The sequence below is a fragment of the Lytechinus variegatus genome, chromosome 14, assembly GCF_018143015.1.
Source record: "Lytechinus variegatus isolate NC3 chromosome 14, Lvar_3.0, whole genome shotgun sequence".
In the NCBI taxonomy this organism is placed as follows: Eukaryota; Metazoa; Echinodermata; class Echinoidea; order Temnopleuroida; family Toxopneustidae; genus Lytechinus; species Lytechinus variegatus.
The window spans coordinates 21,900,670-21,918,103 of record NC_054753.1 but is presented as its reverse complement, the minus strand read 5'-3'; the positions used below and the strand labels follow the sequence as shown (position 1 = coordinate 21,918,103).

The window sequence follows — 17,434 nt, the reverse complement described above, 5'->3', positions numbered from 1 at the left end:
TCTACCTCTTCCCTATATTCATAAAATCTCAGGAAATACTGTTTTGTAAATGTCTGATATCGGTAATAATTATGAATATTTGGTTTTGATAGTGAAATAAATTGTTTTTCCACAGAAACTTGCATTTTTTTTCTTTTGTATTTTGACCTATCCAGGCCAACACCTGCCTTACCAAGAGGATCCCGACCAATTTGCAGAGAGCTACAAGATGTTGGAATCCTTGCGGAGATCCTGTGAGCAAGAGGGAGTAGGGAGATCTTCGACAGGTGGCCCCGTGGACAGTAAGTCACCCCCTCCATTGCTTGATGTAGATGGAATCAAACAAGAAAGGACAGAGGTTATCATTTGTGCAATCTGTGGTGATTTGTTCAATACCCAGAGTGATTTTGATGAACACCAAAAAGTGTCACACTTTTCTGTAAGCAACCGTCACTCTGCGGTTGGAGATGAAAGGGGAGTGGAACTCTCCAAGGAGACTGTGGCGAGTGACCCAGTCTCTCAGATAGTCAGGTTTGAAGTAGAGGAAGGAGGTTATGAGGTATTGGATAAAACAAAGAATTTCCAGAATGCAGTAGACCCAGAGGAAGGGTGGAACCTTAATGGAAGCCAAGAAATGCCAAGTAACTCCCAATGTGTACAGTCTGAATCCCGTACTTGTAGATTTTGTAAGAAAGCATGTCCCAACAAGCGTATGTACTTGCTACACCTGAGAACTAAACACAGTGAAGAACTCCCTTATGAATGTCCAAATTGTAAGGCCAGGTACTTGGAGAAGAAAGACTTGGATAGTTACAGTCGCACAAGGGCTGGGAGAACTGATAAGGGTGGTAAGGACAGAAATATTTGTGAATTTTGCGGGGACAAGACCTCATATCTTTGCCTCACGTGCGATAGGGAATTTAAAAGCAGATCCAAATTGATTGCACATCAAAAGGTGCACAGTAAACGCAGACTGTGCTATTGCCATTTGTGTGATGAGTACTTTCCAGATACACGGCGAACTAGGGAGCATTTAGAGACCCACTATCCTATCATAGACAAAAGACAAAATGATAAAAGACAGTCAGTTCAGGCTGCAAGTAGGATTGGGAGGAAAGGTCAAGTAATCTCTGGTACCATTACACCGTACAAGAAGAAGCCACCTCCCGGCTCTGGCACCAGGGTGCCTCTTCCCTGCTTTGAGCATATGCAGAACAACCAGCGCCAGAATTATTTACCTAAACACTTTCAGACTTATGGGTTTACATATTTTGCTCGTTCTTCTGACCAAAGACCACAGCATCCTGATATGTCTGTACAGTCCATTCTAGATACTGTCCACAGGGCTGCTTCGCAGGTGCAAACCTCTTTTCCATCACCTAGCCATTACTGCCAGTGGTGTGGCATGGATTTTGATAATTTGAAAGAATTGGTGGAGCACACACAAATGCACATCAAAAAGGGTAAAACACATTGCCCGGTCTGTAAGAAATATTCCAGATCAAAAAAACTCTTCAGGAAGCACCTTAGAAAACATGGTATAGTTCTTTCCCATGAGTCAAGTTCGCGTTCATCATGCAATTCTCAGGTGCCCATGCAATCAAGGAACAGTATGTTGATGTCGCGTAAGAAAACTCCTCCTAAAACTTACATATCTCAGAGGGCTAAACTAAAAAGGAGTGACAGGTTGATGAAAAAATACCTGTCTGAAAGGTCATATAAGTCCAGGTCCTCATCAAACCTTGGAAAATGTCCAGTAGAATCTCAAAATTTTGACAACAGGCAAAACACGCAACATGCAAGCAGTCTCTCTGTTTACCCCCAGCAAAACAATCCGTCTCGGAATTTTAAGAGTAACAAAGCTGTTGACTCTTCACAAAATTCAATACTTTCTAGTCCAGGAGATGAGAAGTCCTATATTCATAGTTGTGGTGGGTGCAAATGCGAATTCGAGAGTCGAGAATTGCTTTCCCAGCATATCTGTGTACCTAAATTCAAGTTAGGTATATATTGTCATCTTTGCCCGAAGTGGTTTGAATCCAAACTTAGCTTGCAGTGGCATATGAGCCTGAAACATCCTCAGGCAAATGAAATTCATGTCGAAGAGTCTGTTAGCACCAAAGATCAGCGGTCAGTTGCACACCCCCTCATTCGTGAAGTTTGTTCCAAATCTTCTGCTCCTCAGAGTGGGCGCATGACTCATTGGAAAGGTCACAGCATGAACACTCAGTCAAAGGTACAACCCCAAAGCTGTAATACTGTACCCCAAGAAGGACGTATGTCCGGCCGGAAACGGAAGAACCCATTCAATGATCAAGAAGAGAAACTCAGATGTGCATGGTGCCAGAAGGAGTTTCATAGTTTGAGGGAACAGTTGGATCATATCAATATCCACCTTGCATGGGGTAACAACCGTTGTCCAATCTGTGGAAAATGGTATGCTTTACAACCCTTAAGAGCACACCTCAGGGTTGCTCATGCAATAGTAACACCCAGCCGTGGCAGAATCTTTGCCTTTTCACCAATGGCTCCCTTGCTTGGAGGATTGCAGAATTGCTGTTCTTGGTGTGATGAAGAATTTGATTCAAGAAGTGCACTGGATATTCATACACAGCTGCACATCAGCAAGGAAAGTAACCGGTGCCCACTATGCGGCATGTGGTTCAAAAACCCTCAGTCTCAAGGTTTTTTCAGGTTGCATCTGAGAAATCATGGTATACCAGTAAGCATGACATCAGATGATGGAAGATTGACCAATGATAGCTCAAGAAAGGACACCTATTCATCTTCTGTATCCCAAACCATTGATAAGTTCAAGCAGATTGATCATACTTCCTCAGAGCGACAGAAAAAGTCAGTCGAGTCTGAATATGCTGATGAAGAGGAGAAACTCTGTTGTGCCTGGTGTTTTAAACAATTTCATGACACCAATGAACTATTGGAACATACAAACACCCATATTGCTTACGGTAATAACTGCTGTCCAGTTTGTAAGAAGTGGTATGGTTTAGCTTCGATAAAGCGCCACCTGAAACTAAATCATGGTATTAACACCGCTTGTCATGCTAGGGAGTTTGATGCTTCACCAAGGATCACCTTGCCTCAAGAAATGCAGAATCGCTGCAAATGGTGCGATGAACAATTTGAGTCCAGCAAAGCTCTAGGAATTCACTCACTCCTTCACATTTGCGATGGAAAGAACCGTTGTCCTGTTTGTGGCAAGTGGTTTGGACGAGTGAAACGGGATTTCAAGGTCCACCTACGGTGCCATGGCGTTTTCATACCTCGTGATTATAAAGTTCTAAAGGTTGATGATGCAGATAATGTTGTGCTCCCTTCACAGATGGGTGGATTCAAACTCAAGACAATGCATCTCCCAAACATACAAAATGAAGGCGCATCTTACAAACTATGCTGTGCCTGGTGTAAGAAGCAATTCAATGAGGAAGATGAACTAGTAAGTCATACCAACATCCATTTTGCACATGGTAACAACTGTTGTCCAATCTGTAAGACGTGGTATAGACATTTGCCTTATATGAAGCACCACCTCAAGGTCTCCCATGGAATAAACACTCCTGATAAAGATAGGAATTTTGATGTGTCTCCTGCAGTTGACCCCGGTCAGGAAATACGGAATCGCTGTCGATGGTGTGATGAAGAATTTAAGTCAAGCGATGCCCTCGCAAGTCACACGCTTCTCCACATTGGCAGGGGAAAGAATCGTTGTCCAGTGTGTGGCGAGTGGTTTAGACCATCAGCAAAACAGAGTTTCAAAGTCCATCTCCGAAGCCATGGCATCATCTTGCCCTGTACAACATATGCACAGAATGTTGATGGTTCAAATATGGTGCTGCCTGCTTCAGAGATTGTTGTCGTGGACAAGATGGAAGTGCATAGCCCAAATATATTGAATCAAGACACAACGTGTGTCTGGTGTTCAAAGCATTTTCATAACACTGACAAACTGCTGGATCATATCAAAATCCACATTGCAATAGGCAACAACTGTTGTCCTGTATGTAAGAAATGGTTTACTTTTGAATACTTCAAGGGGCACCTGAAACTTCATGGAATCAACACCCCTGTTCATGGCAGGAAGTTTGATGTTCGAGCAGCAGACACTGACCAAGAAATGCAAAACCATTGTCGATGGTGTTATGAGGAGTTTGATTCAGTTGAATCTCTAGGTATTCATTCCCGCCTCCACATTAGCAAGGGCTCAAACCGCTGCCCTGTCTGTGGGAAGTGGTTCAGAAGTGACCAGAGATTAGAATTCCAATTGCATCTGAGGAAGCATGGCATAAACATACCCTCTGAAGAGGGGATTCCTATTGAGGATACAAGCAGTGAAGGAGCTTCCTTCAAGATCCTGCAATCCCCAAATGACAGAGTGGAAATGACACTTGGCATTACTGCTGAAATTCCACCAAGTGACATGACTCATGAGCAGCTTCCAAACACAGATGATCATGCAAAAGAATGTTCTCCATCCCAAAACTCTAAGCAAGATCAAGACTATCATGTGGATAGTGATCAAAAGCTCCCTTCATCTCAAGAAAGGCTTACCTTTGTAAAATATAGTGACTTGGGAGAGGGTAGGTCACAATGTTGTAGTTGTGGAACAAAATTCAATGAATCACAGGAACTTTTAGATCATGTTGAGGACCACAGCTATGCGCAAAGGAAGTTTTGTCCTATCTGTGTTAAGTTATTAAGCCGGGAAAAACCAACATCAAACTCCCACTTACAAATGCATGGCATTATCAGGCCTCAAACCATGTCTAATGACAAAGTGGTCATTGATGATATTGGAAGACCACCTGTTTCGGCGGACAAAGAGAACTTGGAAATTTATCAAACAGTAATGCAGGTTGACGAATCTTGTTACCAAACAGAACTTGTCTCAAATGATGGGCTTGACATGATAAAATGCACCCCAGCTGGAAATCTGTGTGCTGAGCTTACTTGGGAGAACCTGCAGAACACTGAAAGATCTTTGATGGAATTTGATACATCTGGCACCTCTGATGAAGTTCAACAAGAAGACTGTAATCCACAGACTAAGGTGCCCCCATCTTGTGAAACAGAAAATCTGTCTTTAGACCCATATGGTATAGAATTGGTTGAGGATGTCATCGGGTCACCTACTTTGCAGGACCTAGAAAACTTGGAATCGGATCAAACAGTGGTGCAGAAGGAAGGGACCTCATATGAAATGGATCTCCCCTCGAATGATGGACATAAAAATGCAACTGAAAATCTGCCTGGTGACCTCACTTGTGAACACCTGCAGAATGCTGAAAGATCTTTGAAAGCATGTGATACATCTGGGACCTCTGATCAAGTACAGCAACAGGATCGTATCCAGCAGCCAAAAGTGCACCCATCTGGGGACCCTCAAAATCAATCTGTAAGACCATATAGTATGAAAGTCGCTGATAAAGAAAGCAAATGGCAGTGTTCTCTTTGTCAGAAGAAATTTCATGAAGCAGTAGAAGTTGTATATCATGTAAAGGTCCACGCAGATGGTGATGTTAAGCGTTGCCCGATCTGTGCAGAGACCTTGATCCTGCAGAAGTATGCATTCACATCACATTTCATTAAACATGGCATTTTGATTACCCAGTCACCTATGTCACAGGACATGAACAAGGAAATGAATAAAACTATGGTGAAGAATAAAGGCACCATAGCAAAAAGGCCATGTAGTAATATCCCTCAAAAGAATAGTCATGAGATGGGGAAATCTTTAGAGGAAAATTCGTCATCCCAAACGTCTGATCATGTACAAGATGATACGGTCCTGGAGGCGGTACACACTTCCTCTCTTGATGTACAATCTGTAAAGAAGGAGAAGACATGGCAGTGCTGTTTTTGTAAGATAGATTTTCATGACCCAATGGAAGTTGTGGAACATTCAAATGAACATGTGAAAGGCAAGGTTAAGCGTTGTCCAATCTGTTCCCAGTTCATAAGTCGGAAGCCGTTCGCAATAAACAAACATTTCAGGAAGCATAGAATTAAGATCCCCTCTAATAGTGACAATGCCATCGTTGGTAATACAGGCAATGACTCTCTTGTTTCGCAGGACGTTGCGAACAAACAAACAGAGCACACAAGTGGAATTGAATAAAATCTCTTGGCTCAGATACTGCACCGTCATATATTAAATCAGGACATGACGCAAGATATTGTGTGAATTGTGTCCATGCTGTTTACAAGATCAGTGTTTCATATAATGTTTCATCAAGTGAATAATTGAAAACAAATGCCAGATTTCAAAGACAAAGTTTGTCTTGGCTGAATCGTTTGCATTGTATCAGGATCTCTTGATATAGTTCCATGTAACTTGCTAGGAATGTCCTTTATTTATTTAGGCTTCTGGTTCCACTTCAAGTTGATAGCTTGTATTCATACGGTGTTGGTTCTGGTGCAGGTTTGATAGTGTAAATCTAGAGAGAATTTCATGAAAGGACTTCTTAGCCAATTAAGAAACGTTGTCAGACCTGACAACATGTTAGACAACAACTGTTGATGAAACCCTTCCCCAGGCTGCTTATTTACCTGTAGATCCAACAGATGTGACTTTGTCAAAAATAAGATCAGTCGTATCATCATCAGCCTCTTTTCGGATTTGGTATTGTCCTTTGTCCTGATGATTATTAGGAATTTTGGGGGCGTCGTGGTCTAGTGGATATGACTTTCGTCTTTCAATCAGAGGGACGTGGGTTCGAATCCCAGCCATGGCGTGTACTCCTTCAGCAAGAAGTTTACCCACATTGTGCTTTACTCGACCCAGGTGAGGTGAATGGGTAACCGGTAGGATTCATTCCTTGAATGCTTTTAGTGCCTGTTTGGCAGCTCAGCTACAGCCGGGGTAATAATATGATACCAAGTATCAAGTGCAGTGGAGTTTATGCAATTATAGTAGCTGAGCTATATATTAATGGACCACATTATTATTATTTTCATTTTCCACAACTTGATGTTCTGTTGGTATATTAAACAGCAACCGGGCTTCTTCCAGAAATCTAGGGTTATTGTTCTATATTCTATCCAATGGGTCCTTTCCTCTTTGTTCACTTCTCTTTCTAATTCAAGACCTTCCGTAGGATATGAGCTGTTCCAAGCAAGTATGCCTTCTGTATTATTATTATTAATATTATTATTATTAATATTATTGTTAATATTATTAATATTATTAATAATATTATTATGATTCCCTACTTGATGTATGGAGGATTCAAAGAACACAGTTAATCGCATAGAAAAATGCCCGTCAAATGACAATGAACAGCCGGGAGGTCTTTGTCGAAAATTGGTGACCTGGAAGGGCATTTTCGTCCCTTAGTTTTGGAGAAGACGCTTGTTTGACATTTGCCCAGCGTCAAGCACTAAACTACTGCTCTGATTCACTAGTTTTCGATTTCCTGTTTATTCTTTGTCGTGAAGGGAATTTGCCCTCAAAAACATTTGAAATTTAAGTCCAAGGTTTTTACGACGTTTCTGTAAAAGTGCATTGTGGCCATTCTCGTACTCTTGCAGTACTCCTTGATCCAATCCTGTAGCTAACACTGATCTTCATGTACAGTAATCCTTGTGAGGTTTAAAAAAAACATTTAGTTCTGTTTCATGTGAGTTTTGACTTTATTGTGAAGTGCCATATGGGATGACCCAGTTTATTTTCCCATTCTAATGCTTCAATTTGCCTACGGACACTCAAATCAAATTTTGGAAAATATAGATGTATTTTCTGCATCAAAACTCTTTTAACATTTTGATAAATCAAATTGTACTCCCATTGGCTCATATTGGTTTGGCTTACTATATATAAATCATTTGGCTTTAAAACTTTCCATTTCTAATGCACATTAGATTGATTATGGAAACATGTTTTTTTGTAATAGCAGAACAGTGACTGGAAGATTTAACATAGTACTAGATTTAGATACGGGTTCAGTAGATTTATTTTTAGTTGATGATACAAATGAAATCATAGCGCACACACTGCGTTCCCTGGGGAGCATTCTGACCATTTGCTACCTGCCACAGACCAGTCTATTTTCCTTTAGATCCTAATAACTGTGTAGAGAAGGCAACTGTAGATCAATATTTTGCTAACCAAAGGGCATTGGCACTATGTTTGGGTCTAAATAACATGCATTTTGCTGCAGACTGATTCTCAGTTCTAGTTTTAAATTATATTCACATGTTTCATGGAAACACATCTTGAAAATCATCTTGGTTTTTGTCTCACCTACGAAGCAGACAGGGGCGTCGATCCATTTTTCAGATTGGGGGGGCAAAATCACGAATCAATTTTCCAAAGGCGCTCGATCACACAAAACAAACAAACTCACGCACACACACACATATGCCTAAATGGTAAATTGCCAATTCGTCTACTGCCATCCCGTCCACTCACCACATGGTCTACATTCATTTCGTCTAATGCCATTTCGTCCATCAACATTTCGTCTACCACCCATTTCGTCCAATCACCATTTCGTCTAATAGCCAGTTAGTCTATAGCCAATTCGTCTACAACCATTTCGTCTACCAACCATTTCGTCTAAATCCATTTGGTCTAATGCCAAATCGTCCATTAACCAGTTCGTCCACCGTTCATTTGGTCCAATAGCCATGTCGGCTAATTTCAGTTGGTCCAATATCCACATCGTCTACTTATCAACTCGTCCAATTGCCATTTCGTCTAATAGTCATTTCGTCCATCAACCATTAGGTCCAATAATCAGTTCGTCTACCAACCAAATCGTCTACTAACCATTTCGTCCAATTCCCAAATCGTCCAATAGCCATTTAGTCTAATAGCCATTCGGTCCAATAGCCATTTCGTCTAATACAAATAATTTGCGTTATCCGAGGAGGGAGTGAAATGACTTTAATACCTTGAAATTATTGATGATATTAGTTTAAAAAAAAAAACCTAAAAACTATGATGATAACTACTATCGCAAGGGTCGATTCAGTGGGTACAGCAATTCAGGCACCCCCACTCCCCCTAAAACGCACACACACACGCACACACACACATATAAAAGGGGGACTAAGATGGGGAAAATGGAAAAGGGTCCTTTTATTTTAATTTGTCGCTCAATTTTTATTCAAAAAAAGAAAGGAGAATATTGTATTCCGATATCAAAATACGATAAACAGATGAAAGACAATATAGCCTTTTAAAGAAATATTATTGATCAATATACCCCCACCCCCCCCCCAAAAAAGAGCTCTTCCCGATCTGTCCTATCTTCTTTCCCTGTACTATCCTCTCCCTTTTTGTTCGTTTCCCGTCGCTAGAAGCCCGCCTGCGCCTAAAATAAATGTAGGCCTAGTAGTATTGACAATAACGATGAGTATAATGTTTGTGATATACTCATGCTGTAGCAATTAATGGATATAATAATAAGAATGATAATCATCATAATGATACTAATAAATAATAATAATAAAATTCACAATACTACTAATAATAATAATAATTATGATGATCATATTACTAATATTAACAAAAATGATAATAATAAGGATAATCATAATAGAAATAATATACATAATTAAAATAATTACTACTACGTAGGCGCGGATCCAGGAGTTTACAGGAAGGGGGGGTATTGAAATCACTAGAGTAGATTTTTGGTCGCGAGTATATAGGCCTGCCGGGTATAATTATAACACATCCCTTTTGCGGATCTAGCTTTTGCTAATGGGGGCAGGGGGGGGGTTTGCTGTTGCTCGAAAAATGTTCATTCATTTATATATTCCCCTGTCTGCGGATCGAAGAGGGTTTTTTCCGTGTTTTTTTTTTTTTTTTTTTTTGCTTGCGCGAGCTGATCTTTTTTTTTTATAAACATTTTATTTCATGTAGGCCCACTATTATTTTACACATAAAATCGTAAGTCTTGACACTGTTTGAAATCCTGAACATTTCTCTAGATTAATAACTAATGCGAGGATTGCAAGCGCGCAGCGCGAGCTGAGAATTTTCCATATACTGACATGAAACAGGGGCCACAGGAGAATTGGTAATTAATTAGGCCCACAATCGCGAATAGAGTCGACTCGGGTCGTAGAGGGCGCTAGTGCAGCATAGTAGACCAGTATGCGTATTAGACGAAATGAATATTAGACGAAATGGTGATTAGCCAAAATGGCAATTGGACATATTGGTTATTAGACCAAATGGCAATTAGACCAAATGATTGTTAGCCGAAATGAGTTTAGACCAAGTGATAGTAGACCAAATGCAGTTAGACCAAATGGAACATGGACGAAATGAAAGTAGACCAAGTGGTTATTAGACCATTTGCCTTTAGACCATTTGGCTATTAGACCAAATGGGAATAGACGTAATGATAGTGGACAAAGTGGCTATTTGGACCAATTGGCAAAAAAATACCATTAGACCAAATGGCTATTAGACCAAATGATAATAGACGAAATGGCTATTAGATGAAATGGCTATTAGACGAAATGGTGATTGGACAAAATGGTAATTGGACCATGTGGATAGTGGACCAACTGATGGTAGACGAAATGATATTAGACCATGTGGATAGTGGACAAAATGGCAGTGGACGAAAGGGCAATAAACCGCCTAAATATATGTATATATATATATACACACATGCACACACATATATATATATATATATATATAAATTTTGATATTTCGATCTGAAAAAATTGATTTGAATGGACGTTTTTAATAAAGATCACGATATATATATATCCAACAAAAGATTATTGCAAATCGAAGTGGGAGTTCTTTTGAGGTTAAGAACTGAAAACGGGACCATATTCACCTATTTATTCATGGAAAGTATGGGTTTTTTACAGAAATGATGCGAGCACGAAGCGCGAGCTGAAATTTTTTGATATTCCAATCTGAAAAGTGGACATTTTGAGCACGATTTTAGACGAAGAACGAGTTGTGTATCTCAATCTCGCTTGCTGATTTCTGTGTAACATTACAATCTTACTTTATTTTTATATAGCACATGCGGAATTATTGGGGGGGCAAAAGGATATGTTTGCCCCCCCCAATAATTTCATTGGTGGGGCGATCGCCCCCCCCTGCCTTCCCATAATCGACGCCTCTGGAAGCAGAGTGAGACTATAGGCGCGGCTTTTCCGACGGCGGCGGTGGCGGCGTCAACATCAAATCTTAACCTGAGGTTAAGTTTTTGAAATGATGTCATAACTTAAAAAGTATATGGACCTAGTTAATAAAACTTGGCCATAAGGTTAGTCAAGTATTACTGAACATCCTATTAGAGTTTCATGTCACATGACCAAGGTCAAAGGTCATTTAGGGTCAATGAACTTAGACCATGTTGGAGGAATCAACATCGAAATCTTAACCTGAGGTTAAGTTTTTGAAATGTCATCATAACTTAGAAAATATATGGACCTAGTTCATGAAACTTGGACATAGGTTAATCAAGTTCACTGAACATCCTGCATGAGTTTCATGTCACATGACTAAGGTCAAAGGTCATTTAGGGTCAATGAACTTTGGCCGAATTGGGGATATCTGTTGAATTCCCATCATAACTTTGATTGTTTATGGATCTGATTCATGAAACTTGGACATAATAGTAATCAAGCATCACTGAACATTTTGTGCAAGTTTCAGGTCTCATGATTAAGGTCAAAGGTCATTTAGGGTCAATGAACTTTGGCCGAATCGGGGGTATCTGTTGAATTACCATCATAACTTTGAAAGTTTATTGGTCTAGTTCATTAAACTTGGACATATGAATAATCAAATATCACTGAACATCCTGTGCGCGTTTCAGGTCACATGACCAAGGTCAAAGGTCAATGAACTTTGGCCGAATTGGGTGTATCTGTTAAATTACCATCATAACTTTGAAAGTTTATGGATCTGATTCATGAAACTTGTACATAAGAGTAATCAAGTATCACTGAACATCCTGTGCGAGTTTCAGGTCACATGATCAAGATCAAAGGTCATGTAAGGTCAATGAACTTTGGCCATGTTGGGTTTTTTTTGTTGAATAACCATCATATCTCTGTAAGTTTATTGGTCTAGTTCATAAAAAGTGGACATAAGAGTAACCATGTATCACTGAACATCTTGTTCGAGTTAGAGTAGTATTCAAAGTCAGCACTGCTGCTTTATTGAACCGCGTGATGCAGGTGAGACGGCCAGAGGCATTCCACTTGTTTATTATTTATTTGCTACATGACCTCTACCCCTAGAAAATGGATCCTACATGCCCAGATTCTAACTTTTACTCTATAGACTACATGTGCATGAACCAACTAGAAATACCATTCATATCTTTGCCCACTTTAGGCCGGTTTTGAATTTATTTGTCTTGATTTTTTGCCATATGTGTGATACTGGCCTAGTTTATGGTCACTCAATCATCAGTGTGTATTTTGACTTAGTTAAAAGATGTAAAGAATCTTTGATTCACAGATTCATTCTCAAAATTGATTCAGACCGTATCGACCCCTTAAGCTACCTAAAAAAGGAGCAGTGAATAGAAGAGCAGATCTATACACATTGGTCATTCCTGCTGGCTACATTTGATGTTGATGAAATGCTGGAAATCTTTTCTTACAATTGAAGGGAAACAGGCTGACTGAAGTTGTGACTCCTCATGGAAAAATATTTGAACGTTTTTTGCATTCCAGGTCAATCCGCATCCTCTGGAGGAGAAGAAGACGCAAGGGAACAAGGAATGTTCCGACGTACCGGTGCGATAGATGTCAGGTTACCTGCAAGTATGGTCGGAAAAGGTTATCTACAGCAAACTGGCATCCTAGCTGACTCCTCCTTCACTTGTGGACTTTGCCAGAAACCCTGTGGGAACAGAACTAATTATACTGTCCATCTTAGGATCAAGCATGCCAAGGAACTGCCTTACGAGTGTCACGTGTGTGAAGAGAGATTCCCTACTGAGGCCGTTCTGAAGGACCATGCACAATCCAGTCACCAGTCGGGAGACAAGGACTATCGTTTCAAGTGCGGTGCTTGCGGAGCAAGGTTCAGGCTGAAGCTTGATCTGCATGCCCACATGCTTTCTCACAACGAATATGAACTGTTCCCCTGCCACCTCTGTCAGAAGACCTTCTCAGAAAGGGAAGAACTTTCAGAGCACTTATATGAGCATGCAAAAGCTCAAAACAAGAGAGTCCACTGTCCCTTGTGCGGTAAGGTCTTCAACCGAGCTCGAAATCTTGCCATCCATCTCGGGACCCATAGTGCTACATACATATGCCAGCTTTGTGAGAATAAAACTCGGATTCTGGAATGCGAGACATATGACGATCTTCAGGCCCTTCTTGGCATGAAGACAGCAGCACTTTTGCATACTTCTGATGGAAACCATGTCAAACAAGAAGAGCCTTCAGATAATCGGGAAACGCTTGTATGTAAACTATGTCAGACAACTTTTGCAAATGTACAGGAACAGAGTGGACATCATTGCAAGGTTTATCAGTGCAGGAACTGCTCAAAGTATGTTTGCTGTCCAGACCCCTTGGATGCTGGTGGAAAAATCTGGGATGTTGAGAAAAATTACTTGTGTCACACCTGCATCCGTTCTCTTTGTCTCATGGACAAGATGCCACCAGAAGAAACGTCCACCTCGGTAGATAGGATTACAGCCAAGTGCTGGATATGTGCAGAGACCTTCTCCAAGGTAATCCCAACCTATCACAAGGTAATTATGAAACTGCCAAGTCCTAACCAGTCATGCTCCGATGACGAACCAGGAAACCCTTCTCTCGACTTGCAATGCAAAATATGTGGCAATGTGTACACCAAAATGTCAGACTTGCAGAAGCATTACATGATCCATGAACTAAACCACTTATATCGATGTAGATTTTGCGATACAATCTGGGACAGGAAGAGGTTGTACAGGCGCCATATGCAGACTCACAAGGTAAAGCCTTACAGGTGTCCAAAGTGCTACAAGGCATTCTCAAATGAGAATCGTCTTAGGAGACATATTGATAAGCACGTGAGAAGGCACCTTAAAAGAAAGGGACAAATTCAATCTGATCCTTCTTTAATTTTCTCTGCCAGTGATGGGCCAAAGAAGAGGTCAAATAAGAAACGAAAAAAGAGGGCAAAAGGGAAGATGAAAAAGAAATCAAAATGGAAGGTGAAAACGAAAGGTAAAAAAACAGACGAGAATGGAGATTTATTAGAACCGGGAAAGTGTTTGCAGGTAGAACTCCAAAATGTCCATCAGAGGAAAGGAGACGAGTCAGGGAAATATGTCTGCGATATCTGCAACCTGTCCTGCGTGAACGATCTGCACCTTTACAACCACAAGATGGTCCATGCGGGGCAGAAGATTCGCCCATGCGACATTTGCGGGCAAGGTTACAGATCGAGTTACGAACTCATTAAGCACAAAGAAGACCAGCACAGTCAGTGCCACTGCCAGATCTGCGGCAAAGGCTTCCTGTCCACAAGTGATCTTGAGGTTCACCACATGGAGAAGCATGTGAAGGATCCTCTGACATGTGCCACATGTGGCAAGGTGTGTGTGAATGAGCGCCATCTGGAGAATCACCGCGTTGTCCACATCGGCAGGAAGCTCTTTGTTTGCGAATTCTGCGGGCAGGGCTTCCATCTTCGCTACGCCCTGGTCGAGCATTTGGGGATCCATACTGGCCAAAAACCCCATCGCTGTGATATCTGCCAACAGAGTTTCTCCCAAACTGAAGACCTGCTGCAACACAAGAAGTTGATGCACAGTCAAGAGCATCCGGGACTTTTCATTGGCAATGACTTCATCAAGGAAGAGCCGATAGAAGAAGTTGATCATTCAGGCCAGTCATACAATGCCTTCATCGAAAAAGAAGAAATAGAGCATCCTGGACTTGTCATTGGAACTGACTTCATCAAGAAAGAAGCTATAGATCAGATTCAAGAAGTTGATCAATCAGCACACTCATATAATTCTGATGTGGATAATTGATTTCAATAGCATTGAGTATTTAGACTAATATGACCCTATTTGACTCTCACTGTCACCAAAAAAAAAATGTGTCCAAATCTTTTAGATGAAGCAGAGATTGCCTCCCAGCAACTCTGGTGTATGATGATGATCGTCACAAACTAACCAGGAATATCAATATCATCATTCTTGACACCTCTAGCTACTTTGACACATCATATGAATTGCTAACAAATGGGAGAATATTGTGTCAACTATCCAAGTTGATCACTTCATTTTACCCTGGCTTTGCAGTGCTTTGTAGGTCCAGCTTATATCATTTCAGTGATTCCTGCAGATACTCTGTCTTCTCCCATATTGGATAGGACGAACATAGAGTAATGCCTGTCCAAAGCACAACTATAAGGTGTAGAAGGAAATAAAATTCTAGGCCGGTGTTGGGTCCACTGAACCAAAGTGAAGTCTCTGCAAGTAAAAAAACTTCTTAAGACATGATATCTTTGCTGGGTGCTGTCAATGGCCAGTTAGTTCCATAAAAAGCAGTCTCATCTGTAGTCTGTATTTGATAAATGATGGAGACTTTTAGGTTCGTATTCTGAAATAAGGTTTAATTTAGACAATAGTCTAACTCTGTGCTAAAATTATGGGAAGTCAAAAGTGTCAAAATTTTTATTAAGTTGTATGTTTCTTATGTTTACTGTGCTATTTCCTGATTCATCAATGGTGAAGACAATCATCTATTTATACTTCCTAGACAATTATGAATGATTTGAGAGCCAAATGAGCTGAGATATGATATCTCTTCTGTTTGATAGTGATTTATGTAACAATTGGCTCTCCATACTCAAACCAAAACTTATACCTGAGTTTAAGTTAAACCCGACTTCAGAATACAGGCTTTAGCCTTGACACAGTTTGAAGCTTGTAGACCCGAGATTGACCTATATGTATCACACACATGGCAATATATTTCCAATGTTTATATTCATCCGAGATGAAAGTATTGGCAAACTTAAAAAGCCTTTTTGGATCTGATCATTGAAAGTTTGTCTTGTCTTTCCATGCTTGCTCCCTATGTGCTAACTCAAGTTTGTACATTTCTCTGAACTTTTTTGAGATTTCTGAATTATGGACCATTAGATTTCTTTTTCACCCAAACAACTCTTTGTTATAAAAAGTATGCAAAAGGGGCCATTATAGACTGCTATGAGTAGTTTATGTAAGAATTGTATTGCATGAAGCTGGTGAAATGAGTGGTGATTTTCAGTCTATTCTCTATAAGCTGTAGAAATTTTTGAAGTTAGCTGATTTACTTTTGAATTCATTCTTTGATATTTTAGGAAAATACCCTGGAAAAATTAAATAGTAATAATGACAAAAAATACCATGGGGAGAAAGAGGAACTTTGCCCCTCAAACATAGTAAATGCCCAGTTACATGTAGGTTGCAGAAGAGCACTAGTATTAGTAAATTGTTATTTGTTTTGTAAGGTATTCTTTAGGTTGACATACACTAATAAAAAATGCCCCCTTGTCAACATTTCTTTGCGTTGCGCTTCGGGTTAGTTGCTGGGTCTGGATTTGGAATGATGTCCAATTTTGCATGATGTTAGTATTCATTTGCCACTTATGGCCCAGGAATTTTGGTAGACATCGCCTTATCAGAGTGACTGAGGAAAACATGATGGCATTCTATGGGAAATTTTCTTCAAATTTTTGCTCATTGTGATATTTCACTTATATTCATAAAAGCTTTTCTTTCTGCCATGAAGAACAGAAACAAAATGTCCACTTTTTTTTGATAAATGGTGCTGATGTGCAAGAGGAATGTATTATCTAGGAATGCCAAAAGTAATTTGACAAAATCTGAATTATGGTTAAGTACAAGTTGTATAATAATGATGACAGCATGGTTTACTTAGAACTGTGCATATTTGTTAATGCATATCAGTTAATGCATACAGTTCATTGATGGAGTCTAATATAGTATCAAAGTAAATTTTTCTGTATTGTTTTTGTATATTATGTATTTTAATTCATGGAAGGATTCAAAAGGTCTTAAGTTTCTGATATATTTTCTCCTATTCTGAAATAATTGTTTGATTTCATATCCAATTTTTTAGCTCCAAAGACACTTTAATGACAAGTCCATGTATTCTGTAAATGTATTATTGATATGATTTTGCATAAGAAATAGTTTAGAGATTGATATTTGTTTATAAAAATATCCTTTTTTCTACAAAACATAATATGAAATGTGAAATTAATATGAACAAAGGCAGTGTAGCAATTATTATACTTTATTTATTTGCTCAAAATGTTTTTATGTCTATGATTTTTTAAAAATCTATGTAAGATTATTTTTCTTGTGTATCTTTTGACTTCAATTATTCCAAGCTTGTGTCATTTCCAAATTTTTCAACATGTAAATTTTACAAAGACGTTTAGTGCACACTTTTGTGTTAAAAGTCATGTTCACTATAA

The 17,434-nt window shown here is 39.7% G+C and overlaps 1 protein-coding gene across 3 annotated transcripts in view; it reads left to right on the top strand.

Moving 5' to 3' along the window:
- Positions 1-15,626, top strand: part of LOC121427583 (zinc finger protein 600-like) — a 43,978-nt gene extending 28,352 nt beyond the window's left edge. For 2 of the 3 annotated variants that reach the window (XM_041624046.1, XM_041624045.1), the window contains exon 6: positions 156-6,722. In XM_041624046.1, coding sequence (XP_041479980.1) covers positions 156-6,115 — 5,960 coding nt within the window. In that variant the 3' untranslated portion in view covers positions 6,116-6,722. Of the gene's footprint in view, positions 1-155; positions 6,723-12,669 lie in introns of those variants that run through there. The other variant, XM_041624047.1, reaches the window with a different exon arrangement.
- Positions 15,627-17,434: the final 1,808 nt, after the last annotated feature.